This window comes from Vidua macroura, chromosome 3 (assembly GCF_024509145.1).
Source record: "Vidua macroura isolate BioBank_ID:100142 chromosome 3, ASM2450914v1, whole genome shotgun sequence".
Taxonomy (NCBI): Eukaryota; Metazoa; Chordata; class Aves; order Passeriformes; family Viduidae; genus Vidua; species Vidua macroura.
Genome location: NC_071573.1, coordinates 39,092,621 through 39,109,925, shown reverse-complemented (window position 1 = coordinate 39,109,925; position 17,305 = coordinate 39,092,621). Strand labels below are relative to the sequence as shown.

Below are 17,305 nucleotides of genomic sequence, written 5' to 3'. Positions count from 1 at the left end.
GGTCCCTTCCCACCCAAACCATTCCATGATTCCAAACAGGAATTGAAGGAATCACACCGCTCCCAGCCTCCATCATCCCACCATGCTCCAGCCTTTTGAGTTTTCTGTAAGAATCACTTCTCCCTCCTTCCATCCATGATTTTCACTTTATTCATGGTACAGAGTCACACCAAACATGATATTCTTGCTAAGGCCATTTCCTTAAATAAGTTTTCCAAGTAGAGAGTGATGGAAGTGGGGTGGGAATACAGCGGAAGTGGCAGAATTGTCACCTGGGAACTGTCACAATTCACCATGGATACAGCAGAGGACATGCTGGAGCTACTCACAACTACCAGGTGTAGGGATGGAGTAACAGCCATCCTGCTGCTCCTGACCTACAACACTGACACAGGGAACCGAAAAAACACCAGGAAAAGTGGAGCCTCCCAAGCTGTGCTTCCCCTCATCCTGGCTCCCACAGTGCTGGAAGCCAGATAATGCCATTCCTAAGGGTGGGAATGGATGAACTCCGTGTGTTTCCAAGCCTGGAGCTGGGAGATCCCCCCCCCATGCTGCCTCCCAAGCCTGGGCTTTTCCATCTGGTTGGGATGTTTGGGATGAACACAAGGACGTGTGGGAAACAGAGATCGGGAAGGGTGGGAAAACACCAAACCAAGGAGAATTTGGCATGGATCGGGATTTTTGGTTTTCAGAACTTTAGAGCCCAACAAGCTAAACTCTATCCAAAGCCCAACATTCCAACCTGACTTTATCCAAAGGAAAGAGGGGCTGGGGCTGCCTGGAGCCTCCAGAACAGCCCTTAATTAATGACTTCACTCTTCCCAAAGAGTGACAAATTGCACAAGCTCCCGCCGCCTCTGATGCATCCTTGAAAAACCAGGCAGCTCAATACTCTCTCCTTAACAACATGCCCATCAATTCCTGCAAGAATTTTTCAACTTTTCCCAAGTAAACTGTGCCCTGCTGCCACCTGAATTCCAACAAGGCTCCTGTGGGATCAACACTTGCATGCAGCCAAAGGGTCAGAATTTAGGGATTGTGCCCAGCACATGCAGAGGGTGAGGTAAAAAAATAGATCCTTCCTCAGGTGGAATTATTTGGGAAGTGGAGGGATGGGATGCACCACAAACTAAAGTGGAAAATCAATCCAAGATGGAAACTAACCAGGACCTAGGGCCATCACCAATCCTAGGCTCCTGGAATGCCTATGGCGTGGTGGAGGTGTGGGGGGTATTCCCAATTCCCAAAGCCTCTGCCTAGCACCACTTCCAGACCCCCAAATCCAAGTGTTTCCAACACCTGAGAACAGGAAAATGGGAACACAACAGGCCGGGAGCACTTATTGGTACTGTGCTGGCCTGGATGGAATATTTACATGCTGGAATCAACGGGACAGCAGGAAAACCGGGAGCTGCGAGTGCAGGCACCGGGATTAGCGGGACCAAACCCAAGGAGGAGAAGGAGGATTTCCGCTCCAAGGGCTTCTCTCGCCTGGCATCTGCCCAGAGCATCACCACAGAGCAGGGGCTATAGAAACACAGTGAGCCATGGGAGTGGGAAGCGACAAAAGAAAGCGCAGGATTGGGTCAGGAATTCCCCAAAAGTCCTCGGCTGGAGACAGGAAGGGCCCGCGGGCGTCACTTGAGGTCGCCGTCGCCCTCGCCCTGGATGGTTTTCTTGATGCGCAGCAGCATCGTGGTGAGCCACTGATCCAGTCGCGAGATGGAGTCGAATTCCTTCACCTGGCACCAGCAAAAATGTGGATCAGGGTGTGGGTGGGAAAGGGAATGAGGCAGGAATGTGGTGGGGATGGGAGGCGGCAGTGGCAGACATGGGCTCGTCCTGGGAATACAGGGGAGGAAAAAAGGAGAGAAAAGGGAGGGGGGGAATGCAAAGAAGGACAATAAAGGGAAAGGGGGGGAAAATAAGGGGAAAAGGGGAAAAAAGGGGAAACAAAGGCAAAGGGGAAGCACGGACAAAGGTGAAACAAGGGCAAAAGGAAAACAAGGGGAAGGGGGGAAAAAAGGGAAGGGTGGAAAAGGGGAAAAGAGGATAAAGGGGAAGAAGAGGAAAAGAGGAAGTGGAGAAAGGGAAAGAACCAAGGGGAAAGGGAGTGGGAGAAAAACAAGGGGGAAAAAACAAGAGGAAAAAAAACAAGGAGAAAGAGGGAAAAATGCAAGGGGAAAGTGGGGGAAAACAAGGGAAAGGAAAAAAAAGGGAAAAGAAAAAAGGGGAGGGGAAAAAAGGAAAGGAAAAAGGAGGAAAGGAAAAAAGGGGGAAAGGGGGCTAGAAAGGAAGAAGGGAAAGAAAGGGGGAGAGGGAAAAAGGGAAGGGGATGAAAAGGAGGAAGGGCAAAAAAAAAGGGGAAGTCGGGGGTAAACAACGGAAAGCAGAGGGAAAAAAAGGGGAAAAGGCACAGGGCCACAGTCCAGAGAGAAGTCTCTCCAAACCCAACCCGAGCACTTTAAGGTCCTGTCAAACACCAAAGGAGCTGGAGCAAACCCAGGCAGGATTTAACTCTCCATGAAACCCCAAGAATGTTAAAGGAGGAAGCTGGGACCTTGCTGGAGCTGCTGTCCCTGGCCCCTCTCTGCGGGTTCCCAAATACTGAACAAGGCAAAGGCATCCCAAAAAAGAGAAGGAAGAAGCAGCATTCCCAAGTGAACCCATGAGTACTCACAGCCTCAGTGTAGGCCTCGCTGTTCTGCTCCTCGTGAGCTTCCAGCAGTTTCTGGGAAAACACCAGGAAAGATTAGGGAATGCTCTATTCCTGCATATTCCCGCTCCAGCATCTCATCCCAGGGAACAGAGACCCAAGAAAAGCACCCACCACAAACAGGGGTCTGGACCAAACCCAGGGAAAAGTGAGGCTTATGTCCTCTAACATGCTGGAATACAGGAGAAAACCCCTGGAAAAGTGGGAAAGCCCCCTGGTTACTCACTTTCAATAGCTTGCATTCCCGGGAATCTGTGAAAGCTGGGAACATTTCTTCGTATTTCTCCAGCGCAAGCTGGGAGAGAGAAGAGATCCCTTCGCACACCATTCCTATTTTTTTTTCCCCAGGATTTGCCTTCCCATCCTCAAACTTGGGAAAGTATCCAGCAAGAATCCAACATGACAGTGGCACGTCAAGAATTCCAGCCACTGCTGAGGAGGGATCAGGGATTTTGGGGTAATAGCTGTGAACCCACCAAGCTTCTCCCAGCTGGCCAAGGCTGGTGAGGAGGAACTGGGAATTCTGGGATAACTGACCTTGGCATTCAGCTCATCCACGATGAAGTGGCACAGGGCAGCTTTGAAGAAATATTCTTTGGCGCTGTACTTGAGCAAAGGGTTATCCATCGTGTTTGTTCCCACCTGGAAAAAAAAACATGGAAAAAAAGGGGCAGGAAAGGAAAGCCTGGATTAAACCAATTCATATTCCACCCTGAGCCACGGGGCTGGGAATAAAAGGCATGGAAAAAATGCCAAAAAGCTGCTGGGAAGCAGGGAGGTTTTGAACTCATCCCAAGGGAAGTCAGATCCCACCAGGCTGATCCTTGGTTGATGAGGAAATAGAAAAACAAGTCCATTTGGGGAAAAGCTGTTCCAGGATTATCCCTCTCAAAGCACCAAGCAGCACTGTTGGTATTTGCAGGTAAATATCCAACTAAAGGCAGAGTTGATAAATCCGGGAGGGACTTTTCTGCCAAAGGGAGTTGTAAATACGTTCAAAGGGGAAATTTTACGGATTTCTCCCAAGCTTTTCCTGGAAACACTGAAAATCATGGATGTGGCACTTGGGGATGCTTGGCTATGCAGGGGTAACAGTGGAACTCTGACCTCAGAGAGCTTTTACAGCCTAAACAATTCACCGATTCTGGCAGTTTTACCAACTGCTGAGCCCTTTTTCTTGGGAAGAGGTGCTATTCCCATGGGATTTGGCTCCTGACCTGCTCGTAGATCTCGATGGCTTTCTGGTACTGCTCCAGCTGCGCCGCGTAGGCTGCCACCTTCAGCAGACACTTGTTGGCTGAGCTGCAACCACATCCCGAAAATCAGGCCCTGAATCCCAGGAATTCACCAGCCTGCACCCCAGCACCCCTTCCCAGAGAGAAGAGTGGGAACCCACAGCTGGGATTTAGAGGAATTCTCTTGGAATAGCCCAAATTAGAAGTGTGCTGGCTGTGGGAGTGGCTGAGATGGATCCCTGGTTCCAGCCCTTCCCACTGATCCCAAGGACTTGCCTGTTGGATTCCTCTCCCTTGTAGTAATCTGCAGCCTGCTCATAGTGCGCGATGGCCTGGGGACAGAAATGTGGGATCAGTCATCTCGGGATAAAGCACACCAGGGATCAGCACCAACATTCAGGGAGAGAGATGGGATCCAATGGAGCAGAGCCAAAGAAGGAAATCCTTACCTGGAAAATAACCCCTAAATCCCATCCAGTTTTATCCTGCAAAATTGCAGCAGAGATCCACAGCAGGATTCCTGCTCAGGGAATTTGGAAGTGGGAATGAGGGAATCAGGGAACTAAAAGTGACAGAAAATGGCTCCATGACACTCCTGAAGAGCTTTTCTAATGGGAAACACCGAGGTGGATTCTCACCAGAGTGTTCGGCCAGTCCTGCTGGCACAGGGACACACCAGAGACTTTGGATTGCTCCATGAAAGCCTCCAGGCTGGGAAAACATTAACTCTAGCTCAGGGTTGGATTACACCTACACCAGGAATTCCAGTGCTGGATGGGAGATGGGAATTCTTGAGCTCAGGGCAAGGAAATCCCAGAATGGCTTGGGTTGGAAGGGACCTCAACGGTGATCCCCTTCCACTGGGGGAACAACTTCCACTATCCTAAGCTACTCCAGCTTGGCCTTGGACACTTCCAGGGATGTGGCAACCACAGGTTTTCTGGGAAAGCTGTGCCAGGGCCTCCAGTGATGTCACAGATGATGTCACCAACATCCCCTCACCTTCTCGATGTCCACCAGCTCAGCCTCGTAGATCTCAGCAATGGTGATGTGGTGCTTGGCAGCAATGGTGAAGCGGCCCTGGGGACAGGAGGGAAGCGGGATGAGGTGCGGCATTCCCGGGAAGTTGCGTGGCATTCCCGGGAGCGGGGCCTTACCATGTCCGTGTAGATATCGATGGCTGCATTTAAGCAGTTGATGGCCTCTGCAGCATGTGTGAGAGACAACAGCGTCAGCCACATCCCATTCCTAAATCCTACCCAGCAGCTGCTCCAGGGAATATCTACCTATAGAGTGGGCTCTGGAATGACCTCAGCCCCAGCACCCTTAGCAATTCCCAAAGGGAACAAACACCAGGATGACCTAACCCTGAGTTTGCTGTCTGCATCCCCCAATGGAGCAAACTTCAAGGGATCATCTCCCAGATGCTGCTGTTTTCCAGGGAATTTGGGAGTTTCACCATTTCAAAAGGGTGTTATCCACCCTGAGTTTGTTCCCATGTCTCCTGGAATAATACTGCTGGGAGGTGGGAGATTTGATTCCAGACCTAGCTAGGGAAAAGTGGATTGGAGACCTTCCAAAAAAATCACAACCCAGTTGAAAGAATCCCAGATCCTTTATTCTCATCCCAACAAAGGCCAGGACTAGGGAAAGCCTCGGGGACACGGTAGGGCTCCTACTGTGATCCAGCCCAGTAACTGCCTGAAGCCATTCCTCAGGAAGCCATTCTCTAAAGCCAAGCCAAATCAGTATGGAAGCTGCCAAAAGTCCCAACACCGTGCAGCATCCCAAATCCCAACAAACACCAAGAGGAGATGCCAGGACAGTGCTGACCTTCTGCATCATCCCAAAGCACCTTCTGGAAAAGCAGGAATACACCTCTACCACCACTGAGCGTTTGGCTGGGAACAATCCCACATTCCACTGCCAGGTTCCACTGCCTTACCTTGCGGATCTGCTTTTTTGTAGGCATTCCCGGCATCCACAAAGCTGGTGGCTGAGTCGTGCTTGCTCTGGAGCTGCATGTGCAGCTTGGCCGCCTGGCAAAAGGCATTTCCTGCCGCTGGAAAAGAGGGAATACCGATCCCGTGAATGAATGGGAATGCGCTGCTTCTGGGACCCTGGGAGACTTAGGGATGAGGGCTTCCCAAGCAGGATCACAAGCTGGCATTTTAAAATTCCTCCAAGATCCTTCAGCTCATTCCCTTTCTCCACTCTCCCATTATTAAATAGGAACTGCATGGACACAGAGACCATTCCCCATAGAATAATTCACAGGAAGGCATTTGGGTGCTCTGGGATCACCCACACCCCCCCAGATCCCAGGATTTGGACTCACCACTCCAGTTTTTGGCGATCTTGAACATGTTGGCAGCCCTGGTGTACATCTCACAGGCTTCCTCCACCCGGGTGTTGCCCCTGGAATGCAGCAGGAATGCTCCTGAGGCTGGGCCGGGAAGGAACATAATTCCGGAGCCAAAACTGGGATTGGGAATCCTGGCCTCTCCAGGCTCTGTGAGGCTGATCCCATTCCCCATGTGAGAACACTAAGAGGGGGATGCTGGATTTGGGGGCTCTCCCAGAATTCCGAGATGCCAAAAGCTACATTTTGGTTAGGAAATGCAGATTTTTTATGGAAACCCTGGGAAAAAAAGAGGCTCTGGGGGGATCTCCCTGCCCTCCGTAACTCCCTGATAGGAGCCAGGTGGGATCAAGCTCTGCTATCACAGAAAAAAAAAGGAATCCCAGAATCCTTAAGGTTGGAAAATCCCTTAAGCCCATGAATCCAACATTCCCACAAAATCCATGTCCCCAAGTGCCACATCCACACTGCTATTAAATCAACCTCACAACAAGTATTATTCCATTTTCTTTTCCATCCCCTGGGAATTCTGGCACTTTTCTCCCCTTGCTCTCTCCCTCTGGCAGTCAAGCATGGTCAGTTTGGAAGCACAGGTGGGATTTTTTGGATCCCTCCTTGCCCTTGGAAGGCACCTCTGGCATGAGCCAAAGCCAATGGAGGTGGCACCAAAGAATGCTACACTCGGAGAGGCCTCTGGAACAGGGCAGGTCCCAGCCTTTTAATCCCCAAAAATTAGAAATAAAGGAATAACAGCTTTTGTGCAAGGTGATGGAGCAATTCCAAGAAAAGCCCAAGTGGGAAGAAGGCATTTGGCCAGCATTGGGAAACCTGGACATCCCGTTTACAGGGAAGATACCAATAGCCGAGTCACCCCTACCTTTCCTTCCTCTTTTTTTTTCCCCTCCCTCTTTTAGCACTGAAAATTAAAAATTCCCCTCTAGAAATCTCTGCCTGTTCCCTCCAAGGATTTTCAGGAATTTGCCACCCGGATTATGCTCCTGGAGCAGGCCCTGACTGATTAATCTGCCGGAGGCCAGAGAGGAATTTCTATTTAAAACTTGTGGATTTTAGGGCGGCTGCAGCCAGTTTTTCTGGGCTGATGGATAACAACCTCCCGGCCTTCACAGAGCATCACTCCGGGAATGTTGTTTCCTTAAAAAACTTAAGGGAAAGCAGCACTGAGGTGGCCAAACCACCCCGGTTTTAGGCACACCCCCAGGAACAGCGAGCCTGGAGCAACCAGGCCCAGGGAAAAGGACGCTCTGCCATTTTCTGAGATAACGCCGGCCGCAGCCCCAGGGTGCCGGGGTTCCCTGAGATTTCGGGAGAGCTCGTCCCTGCCAGGGCGAATCCCGGGGATGCCGGGAAATGATTCCCCCCGGGATAAGGCCGGGATGAGCGGCGGGGCCGGACGCGGGGAGGGGACAGGAGCCACAGAGGCCGAGCGCGCTCGTCACATCCCTGTGGCCATGGATGGCCAGGAGGGGCTGCTCCAGGGGCATCCGGGTTTGGATCGGGATGGGAGGGCTCCGTGTGCCCCACCCTCCCCCCCCCCCCCGCCGTGCTCTGGCAGGGATAAGGAAGACTCTCACCCACACGCGGGGGTAGGAGTTAGGAAAAAGGGGGAAGAGGTCGGGAAGGGGAAGATGGAGATGGGAAGGGGGGGCAGGAAATAGGGAAGGGGGCGGATGTAGGAGATGGGGAAGGAAGGGATGTATGAGATGGGAGGGGGGCCAGGGGCTCAGGGGAGTGATTCAGGAGCTGAAGGGGAGCAGGAGCTGGGAATGGGGGTGTAAAGTAACTGGAAGGGGGGCAAGAGCTGGAGAGGGGGATCCAGGAGCCGGGAAGTGGGGGGGAGATGCAGGAGATTGGAAGGGAGAAGCAGGACGTGGGAAGGGGGGATGCAGGATCCGGGCAGGGGGGATGCGGGGGCCGCTCACCCGAAGAGCCCCCGAAGGAAGGAGTGCGAGCCCTTGACCCGCTTCTCGGCCTCCGCCATGAGCTGCACGGCCTCCCGCTCCTTGCCGGCGCTGTCCATCACTCTCGCTTTTCCTGCTCTCCTTCCTCCTCCTCCGCCGCGACACCGGGAGCGCGGCGAGCGCCTGCGCGGGGCGGGACGTGCGCAGGATGCGGGATCCGGCGGGGATCAGGGATGAGCGGCTCCTCCCGGCGGGTGGGACCCGCGCAGCCGCGGCCCTCTGGTTATTCCCAAAGCGTGATTCCTTCAGGAGCTAACTCAAAAGATGGCTATGGGAATGGGAGCGGGATCCCAGCTGGCGGTGGGATCTGTGGCAGATCAGTCCTTATCTTGAAGGTTATTTTTGTCACTCTCCGAGTTTCCAGGAGTTACCTCACCTGTAACGCAGGAGAGCTGAAGCTCAGATTCCCGGGAGGTAGGCTACACTTTCCTGGGAATATTCCACACTAAGGATCATCAGGAGAAGGGTCACCTGTGTCCTGCCCCCGTTACATGGGCGCACCTTTGAGTTGTTCAAGAACGCCCCTGGAAGGAATGAGCGCTGTACGGGGAAAACGGGGGTATTCGTGCCTGATCCCTCCCCTGAGCACCCGGGCCAAGGGAATCCCGTAACCCTGAACAACCAGCCGAACTACGACTTCCGGCGTGCATTACGGTCGGCGCGTTGTGTGACGTCATCGCCCCACGCCCGTTATCTCCATGGCGACACTGGCGCATCCCGGCGTCGCTCCCATGGGAACGTCCCGCATGGCGTCCCGGGAACCGCGGGAGCTGGGGAAGAAAGACGTCGCGCTCCCTCCGGCTCGCTGTCCCGAATCTCCCTCTGAGGGAATGCCGGCTCTGCAGTGCCGGAACACCCTGTGATGATTCCCCGGGAAAGGAAATCCCGCGTCCAGTGTCCCAGGAATTCCAGGTGAGTGACCTGGTTTCAGGGCTGGGCGAAATTAAAGCCGGGAGCGTTTCCCAAGCCAGGAACTGCCATCTCCATCCAATCTCCATCTGTGAAAACCGGAAACTGAATCCCAATTAAACCCAGGGGTTTTTCCCTTTTCCAGGCAGGACAACAATGGAGCGTTTTTCTCTCTCTGAGCTCGGGCTCCCAACAGAAAACAAAGCTATCCAGGGAATTCTCTGCTCCATGGGTGTGGAGCTCTGCCACCTCCTCCTCGCCCTGGAACGGGAAGATGGGATTTGTCCGGCTTTTCCCACTTTGGGGGAAAAGGCAGGAAAATTAGCCAAAGCTATGGAAGAGCTTGCTGCTGTGTCAAGGAGGTGAGGTGGATGGAAGTCTCCCGGGTGGATCTGGGGGCTGGGAAGACATTGAAAAGGTGGCAGGGAGCCTGCATCCTCCTGGAGAGGTGGGACTGGGAGTGGGGAATAGACAAGAGTGTTGAGCCCAGTCCTTCTATTCCAGGCTGTCCAAGGATTCCAGCGAGGAAAGGAGAACAGAGATGTGTCCCATGGGTGAATCCCTGCTCCAGGCTGGGAGGGACGTGGTGCTGGCAGCATTCCAGCTCCAGGAGCATCCGGACAGCCCTTGGCACCGAGAGCACATGGCAGCAGCTGCCAAGAGGACTCTGATGGAGACAGCAAAGGTGAGGGGGACACTGGGAAGGGACACGAGTCAGGGGAAGCTCCAGCAGATCCATGGAGCAAACCACACCTCCTCCGCCCTCCAGGGATGGAACAGGAATGGGAATTCCTGACCTGAACGGCTTTTCTGCCTTGTTTCCTGGTTAGATCCTTCAGCTGGAAGAGGCTGCAGGGATGAGGAGGATCACTGGCGCTGCCAGCTGGCTCCTGGAATGCCTGAGTGTGCTGCGGGATGCCCGGGACACTCCAGGGCTGCTGGCTGCATTCCAGGCCTTTTCTGAGGCTGTGCTCCTGCTGAGCCGCCTAACAGCCAAGCGCCTCCAGGAACTTGGAGATTGTCCTGGAGGGAAGAGCTTGGCCCAGACCCTGCAGCTGCTCCACAAGTGTGTCTCACTCATCCACACAACCAAGCAGGACACCCTGACATATTCCAGGGATAGTCAAGCTGACCTCTCCCAAGATTCTGTTTTCCAGCTAACAGAGAGGACCATCAGGGAGCTCCTCTCCCTGCTCATGGAGCCACAGGACAGGAGTGGGATCTTCTCCCAGCAGGTGAGCAGGCTCCAGGCTCTCCTCTCCCACCCTGACACCCTGCGCCTCTCCGAGGGTGGGTTCAGTTCCCACTTGGAAGCAGTCATTCTCCATGGAATGCTGCTGGCAGAGTCATCCAGGCTGGATCTGCAGCTGGAGCTGGTGGAACGTTGCTGGGTCCTGTTACAGCTGAGGAGGAGCATCTGCAGCCACATGAGCCAGAGGGAGGGCCAGGGAGAACATGGACTGGAATTGGAATGTCAGCGCTTGAGGAACGAGCTGGAAAACCTGGACCGGGCAGTGCTCAGGGCCACACTGTGCCAAATCCTGGATGGATTCTTTGAAGAGAAGGAGCCCCTGAGGCAGCTGTTTGAAGGTGCCCTTAGCCTTGCCCATTCAGGATGTTGTCCAGCAGGACCAGGAGGAATTTTAAGGAAGCTCCAGCCCCTCATTGTGACCTTCTTCGCTCAGGCCCAGCGGATACTCCGAGCGGCTGATCTGCTCCTGGCCAGATGTGCCAAGGCCCAAACTGCCAGGGAAATCCAGGAGGGTGTGGAGCACCTGCGGAGCCTCCTGGCCAGCCTCCCTTCCCTGATCATGGAAACAAGTGGGAATACCATGGAGCAGCTCCAGGTGATGTGCTGTGCCTGGGCCAGAGCCACCAACAGCCTCCTGTGCTGCTTTGAGGAGACCATTGGCATGAGGGAATTCCTTGAGTTATCCATCCTGGAGCTGGCCAAGCAAAAGGAACGGTGTGAAGCAGCACTGGAATGCTGGGATCCCGAAGGATTCTTCTGGCACACCACTCGCTTCATGGGCTGGGCACGCTGGGTGGTCAGAGCCTCCACCCGGCACGTGGACAGGACCACAGATCCCATCTTTAGGAATGGTTTGCTGGTGTGGGTGGAGCATTTGGCCAAATCCGTCCTGGAGCTGGGAGCAGTCACGGCCCTCATTCCAGGAAGGTTTTCCTGCCTTCAAAGCCAGGATGCTTTTTCTCAGGCAGTGAGCTCCCTGATGGACGCTGCTCTCCATGTCCAAGCTGGGCTGGACGGGTCCAACCACCCGGAGATCCTCAGCCCACTCCGGGAACAAGTGCGGAGCACCAAGGTGAAAAAGGGGCTGGAGTTCAGCCCATCCCACACTGGGACACAAACCAGTACAGATGAGGCAGCGTTCCAAGAAGATATCCAAAGTCATCCATCTTCACCACCAGCTAACTTCCACCTGGATCCATGGAAAGGGGATACACACCCTGTCATCACAGCTCTCCTGGGAGCATCCCGAGATGGTGACACAGATACTGTCCGTGCTGTTTGCTCCGTCCTGCTGGAGCTCTCCAACGGCTATGTGCAAGCCGCATGGGAAGCACTGCCTGTGGCTGAAGTCCCCCAGCTCCAGGTGCTGGAGCAGCACTGGGATATCAAGGCACTTACCCCAAGGATCATCAGCCTGGCCACAGAAATGGCCCCCAGGCAGCTCCCTGCTCCAGGCAGGCTTCTCCAAATGGCACTCAGGCTCTCAGGAAGGATCCAGGAGACTCGGGAGTGCCTGGCAGCTGTGGCAGGCTCTTGGAATGGTCTGGCCCAGCAAGTGCTTGGATTTATCCTGTCGGGTGACTTTCCAAGAGGGAAGCAGGCTTTGGATGAGACCCTGCTGGGTTTAGCAGGAGCAGTGCAGGTGGCAGGAGACATTGCAAGCACAGTCTGCAGTAGGGAAAATCCCAATCCCTCTCATGTCCAGGAGAGCTTTCTGCAGCTCCAAGCCAAGTTTTCCTGTGCTCAGCTGAACACCAAAGGATTCCTGGAGAAGGCAGTGTCCTTCAGGAAATCCTGTGGGATGGAAAAGGCCATCCTGGAGCTGCACAGTGTCCGGTGGGCCATTGGCATGTGTGTCCTGCTGGATGCCATGGATCAGTTCATGGGCAGGGATGTCCTGTTCCTGAGGAAACTGAGCAGAGCCGTGAGGAACAAGGTTGGCCCACAGAGCCTCCTGGCTGCTGTGGCTGAGAATTCCCTCAGGTTGCAGGAGGCTGCCCGGCTCTCCTACTTATCCTGCCCTGGAGACCACGGTGCCAGAGAAATCCTGGTGCTCCGGGAAGAGATCCAAGTGCTCATGGAAGCATTGCTGGATGTGTCCAACACCCTTCTGCTCTCCCCATTGCCTACTGTCAGCTTGGCCATCCGCTTTGAGCTCCTGCAGAGGGACGTGGCCCTCAGGGCCAAGGCGTTGTTGCTCCACCTGGAAAGGGTCAACATGGAACAGCTGCAACTCATCCAAGATGTGGTTGGAACAGCTCTGTCCAACCTCACCCAAGAGGAGAGGGAGAGGAGCAAAGAAGGTTTTGAGGAGAAGGCAAATCAGCTCATGGCTGATGTCCAGAGGGTCAGAAACACCCTCCGGGGTGCCCTGGAGGCCAGTGCTCAACTTACATCGCAGCCTGACCTGCTATCCATGGCTGACCACCTCCTGCTCCTCACGGCTGACATGGTGGGAAGTGTCCGGCGGCAATTCCGGAGCCACCAGGACACTGGGGATCCCTGCCAGGACACTGGGGATCCCCACCTGGATGGCATGGTGTGGTACTGGTCGGCCAAGGCACACTACCTTGTCACACAGCTCTGGGTTATCCATGGAATCGACAGGGACATCCTCCAGTGCCTCACAGAATGCCTGCAGCAGGAACACTTCCCAGGATCACCCAACAGCACAGCTGGACTCTCCCCAGTCCCAAAGCCCACTGAGGCAGCAGGAATTCATCCACGCAGGAGCAGAGGAGCGCGTGGAGCCATGCGGGAAGTGGGTGAGCTGGTAAGGGAGCTCTTTTCCCTGGCAGGGTGTTGGTCAGGGCTGTTCTTCATTCCTGGTGCTCCCAGAATGGAGTAGGAATGTGAGGGATGCTAGCAGGGCCTCTGGAGGTCAGCAGGCTGACCCTGGGCCACTCAGGCAGCTCAGGTTTCTGGCAGCCCTGGATTCCTGGATATCCAATCAGCCAGGCTCTCCCACATCCATCCCAATCCACCATTTCACAGGCAGAGGGGCTATAGCACTCTCCCTCACCTCCACACATTCCCTCTGGGAATACCAGCAACTCCATTCCCATGGGTGTCAGGAGCTGGGAAAGGCTTTGGTCCCTCAGCAAAGTGCTTTAGAGCTCTAATTGTGCTGGGAATAAATTGCAAATTGTCAGCTTGCAGGACACCCCACTCCCATTTGGAGATGGCTCCAAGGGCTTTGGATTTAGGGAGAAGGGCTGGTGGGAAGGTGGAGTGGACCCGGAAGGAGGTGGACAGCTCTCTCACCAACTTTACTCACCAAAATCTCCTTCAGAAACACCCAGGTGGAGGAGACCACTCAGCATCGCTGTGTCCACACATTCCAGGTTTGGAATCTGCTCCATTACTGTCTCAACAGCACCAGGATGGCCTTTCCAGCATCTCCCCTGCAAAGCAGGAGAGAGGAAACTGTAACAAGTGGCAAGGTGGCCCCAGCAGCGTGTCCCAGGTGACCCAGGACATGGCCACGAGGATGCTCCACATGGCTCAGTTCCTGCGGAGGAAGGGCCCCATTGCGGTAGATAGCATTTCATTCCTCTAATTTTCCCTTAGGATCATGGCAATTCCATCCTAAATCCCTTTGTCATCCAGCTCTTGGGAGAGTGGCACCAACTCTATTTATGCAAAATACTCCAAATTCCTTCCTTCTGGTTGGATGTGAGCTGGGCATCCTGTCCTTTCCTCAGGATTTATCTGAGCCTCCTGGACCTTCCCTGTCCTGCAGGAAAAGGGTTTTTTTCCTTCTCTCCCCAGTCCCATTGATTTTTATCCCATTCCAGAGCAAGGAGCAGTTTGTTGCCTGTGCCAGGCAAATGGTTTCCAATGGGCAAGTGGTTGTTAAGTTTGGGAACATCCTCGCCAAGCACTGCCTGGACCAGAGATGCTCCATGGAGCTACTCCGTGCCACTGAGCACACCCAATCCATCAGCAGCCAGCTCGGCATTGTGGCCAGGTGAGCTGCCAGCAGCTGGGATCACTTCTCCCAGGGTCATCCAAGAGGGATCCCTTCTCCAAGGAATGTGGGTTGTGGTCTCCAGAGGTCCTAAGGGAGGTGGATATTGTCCAAGAGTTGTGGAACAATTTGGAGGCCTCCCTTTCCTCCATGGGTTTCCCTGCTCCGATGGTGCAGGGGACAAGCTGGGCTTGGAATAACAACACTGTCAGGATGTCCAATGTTGTTCCAATAAAATCCTTTGGAATGTCTTTGAAGGGTGAAAGCAGTGACTGGGGAGAGCAAGGCCTCCTCTGAGCTGCTGCTGAGCAATGTGCAGAACCTCATTCAAGCAGTCCAGTATGTCCTGAGGGCGGCCGAGGCGGCGTGTGTCAAAGTGAGTCCATCATGGAATCAATCCCGGACTTATTTGGGTGGGAAGGGTTGCTCCAAGCCCCATTCAGCCTGGCTTTGAGCAGTTCCAGGGATGGGGCAGCCACAGCTTCTCTGTGCCAGGGCCTCCCAACCCCACAGGAAAGGGTTTCTCCCTAATAGTGAAGTCTGATGGCAGCAATTCCATGCTGTGGGAGTTTCTCATCCAGGTTTTTCTATGGGAGCTGGGATCTGGCTGCTGTGGGACTCCAGCTGGAGCAAATATTCCTCCTGGAATACTTTCATTTTGTGCCTGTCTTGTGTCCAAAGCGCACCCTGCATCATCCCAGGCATTGACTGTCCTTGAAGTCACCTTTACCTGGTCCATTCCCCACTTAATTTTTAGATCGTAGAGCACCTTTATTTGGAATCAGCCCATTCTATCCTCTTTATTCCCAAAAGCCAAATTCCCAAGAGTTTCCCATGCAGCTGCCATCAACAGCCACCTGATCTGACTGTAAAGTCCATGGGAACAGATTTTTCCTGAAAACAACTGTAAAACAAGTGCAAACACCACCAGCCTCTCCCTAAGGCAGCATTTCCACCTGAATCCCATCCTCCTCTATAATCCTACTGCTTTTCCTGGGATCAGCATATCTTTTTGAAGGAAGCACAGATTTTTTGGAATCCCATTTGCTGAACAATCAGCCCCAAGGGTGACAAAGCTCCTCCTGTGCTTAATTAAACTTATCACTGCCTCTATTTGTCCATTTTTCACTTTGTGGATGCTGAATTAATTAATTAATTTTGACTATCTAGATCCCAATGTCCTTCATGACCTGGAAATTTCCTTTTGGAAAATTCCCTGCTTATCAACAAACTGCCCTCCTTCCCTCTCCCTGTAAAAAGCTTTTGAAGCATTCTGAAGCATTTTGAAGCATTAAGAGGTAGCGATGCTGTGTGGATCATGCACACATCGGCACATCCAGACTTTTCCATAATTTAGGATGCACAGGGATATATTAAACCAAGTCCTTTGTCCAACAGGGCTTGAGACAACCCCCAGCAGACCCTGAAGAAGAAGAAGTTGCTGCTTTCTGCCAGCAGTGGAGGAAAAACCTGACACAGCACAGAGCCAAGGAGGCTTTAAATTCTGACCGGGATGAATTAGGGCTCCGGAAAACTCAAGGGGCAAAGGCTGAGCCCACCCTGATGTTTCTGGGGCAAGAGCAACCCCCTCAGAGTAAGACTATCCCAAAGCACCCCAGTCCTAGGAAAGGACATATGGTTATGGACAGACATCTGTAAATCCAGAGAGGGGCTCCTTGTCCCAGTGCCGTTGGAAGCAGAGGAGGAATACTTTGCAGTGTGAAGGAGTCATGCTGGAGTTTTTCACTGTGGCAGGAACAGGCTCCGTGGGGAGGCCAGGAATCTTCTGGTGAGTGTTTTACCCCCAGGTGGTGAGATGGGATGGACGGGACTTCAGAGAATCCTGACCCAGGGGGAGGTGCTGGAGGTATTCCTGCCCATGCCAGAGGGTGGAATGGGATGAGTTTAAGGTCCCTTCCCACCCAAACTATTCCAGGATTCTGTGATCCAGAGATGCTCAGGCTTTCTGCCATCTTTCAGCCTTTCCTCCTTCACATATCCAGGGATCCAGCAGTGGGGAGCGTTTTGTCTCACCTGCTGCCCCTGAGCCTGCATATTTCTTCTCAAAATCCCACTCAGCCCCAGGAGTCTCTCCTATCCAGAGTAAACATTCAATCCCCAAGATCACCTACTTCACAGCTTCCAGAGTATCCTAGACTGGTGACACTGCTTCTCCTGTATCCTGGTTCTCCACATCCATCTTTCTGAGCCTCAGGATTACGAGTTGTCTGACGGAAACACTGCTCCGTGCTGGAATTCTGCAGGAGAGGTGGAAAGGAGCCTCCTTTATGGAATACACAATCCAACACCACAGCAGATCACAACTGGCTCCATGGTAGCTGCAGCCCATTCCAGCCCACCTTGGTGTCTCACCTGCATCCCAACCAACTTCTCCAGACGAGGAATTCCATTATGTGCATGGTAGCAAGGAATCTCCTCCATATTGTGAGAAAAAGCAGCAGCAGGCACACTGCAGACTCTGGGAAGCTATCTGCAATGGATAAAGCAGGAGGGAAGGAGGGAGGAAGGCAGGAAGTAAGGCAGAAATATACATGGAGTGAACAGGCTGTGAGGACTCACAGGCCTTTGTATCCATGTTCTGTTTCCACACTATTTTTCCCTGCTGGCTTGGTTTTTTGAGGAAAACCTTGACCAGCCACACCAGTGAGTAGATAAAGAAATAACAGACTACTAATAAAGGACTAATGGATTACTCCAAAATAACAACCCAGCAGTTCCATGTCTAGTCTCTAAATTTCCTATGCAAAAAAAAAAAAAAAAAAAAAAAAAAAAAAAAAAAAAAAAAAAAAAAAAAAAAACAAAACAAAAAAAAACAAAAACAAACAAACAAACAAACAAAATCATAAGATTAATGGAAT

The 17,305-nt window shown here is 53.1% G+C and overlaps 2 protein-coding genes across 9 annotated transcripts; one reads left to right on the top strand and one right to left on the bottom strand.

Annotated features, from left to right (window-relative positions):
* Positions 1-127: 127 nt before the first annotated feature.
* On the bottom strand, positions 128-8,873 carry NAPB (NSF attachment protein beta). The gene is made up of 12 exons (XM_053973178.1): positions 8,767-8,873; positions 8,257-8,671; positions 6,293-6,372; positions 5,900-6,016; positions 5,112-5,158; positions 4,957-5,034; positions 4,231-4,286; positions 3,937-4,021; positions 3,257-3,361; positions 2,946-3,014; positions 2,684-2,734; positions 128-1,745 (listed from the first exon to the last, which is right to left on the bottom strand). The coding sequence occupies exons 2-12, from the start codon at positions 8,352-8,354 to the stop codon at positions 1,641-1,643; spliced, it is 891 nt and encodes a 296-aa protein (XP_053829153.1). The 5' UTR covers positions 8,355-8,671; positions 8,767-8,873; the 3' UTR covers positions 128-1,640.
* Positions 8,874-8,955: 82 nt separating this feature from the next.
* On the top strand, positions 8,956-17,290 carry LOC128804880 (uncharacterized). Of its 8 annotated transcripts, none has more exons than XR_008436220.1 (10): positions 8,956-9,207; positions 9,350-9,566; positions 9,709-9,889; positions 10,035-13,229; positions 13,749-13,991; positions 14,254-14,426; positions 14,685-14,802; positions 15,825-16,020; positions 16,112-16,215; positions 16,566-17,290. XR_008436220.1 is itself a non-coding variant. In XM_053973168.1 (9 exons), exons 2-9 carry the CDS (start codon positions 9,361-9,363, stop codon positions 16,083-16,085), a joined length of 4,209 nt encoding a protein of 1,402 aa, XP_053829143.1. In that variant the 5' UTR covers positions 8,956-9,207; positions 9,350-9,360; the 3' UTR covers positions 16,086-17,290. The 8 variants fall into 8 exon arrangements, 5 of the variants coding, with proteins under 5 accessions (XP_053829143.1, XP_053829141.1, XP_053829142.1 ...); XR_008436219.1 differs by having other exon boundaries at positions 16,430-17,290; XR_008436218.1 differs by having other exon boundaries at positions 16,363-17,290.
* The last annotated feature ends 15 nt before the right edge of the window (positions 17,291-17,305 follow it).

What these genes read in the sequence shown, in the direction of transcription:
- LOC128804880 (XM_053973165.1), top strand. Translation starts at nt 9,361, where the DNA reads ATGGAGCGTTTTTCTCTCTCTGAGCTCGGGCTCCCAACAGAAAACAAA. An exon ending in CTCTGATGGAGACAGCAAAG is followed by an intron (nt 9,890 to 10,034) that starts GTGAGGGGGACA and finishes TTTCCTGGTTAG; the next exon opens with ATCCTTCAGCTGGAAGAGGC. An exon ending in TGCGGGAAGTGGGTGAGCTG is followed by an intron (nt 13,230 to 13,748) that starts GTAAGGGAGCTC and finishes AATCTCCTTCAG; the next exon opens with AAACACCCAGGTGGAGGAGA.
- NAPB (XM_053973178.1), bottom strand. Translation starts at nt 8,354, where the DNA reads ATGGACAGCGCCGGCAAGGAGCGGGAGGCCGTGCAGCTCATGGCGGAG. An exon ending in CAAAAAAGCAGATCCGCAAG is followed by an intron (nt 5,159 to 5,899) that starts GTAAGGCAGTGG and finishes CACATGCTGCAG; the next exon opens with AGGCCATCAACTGCTTAAAT. An exon ending in GCGAGGCCTACACTGAGGCT is followed by an intron (nt 1,746 to 2,683) that starts GTGAGTACTCAT and finishes TGCTGGTGCCAG; the next exon opens with GTGAAGGAATTCGACTCCAT.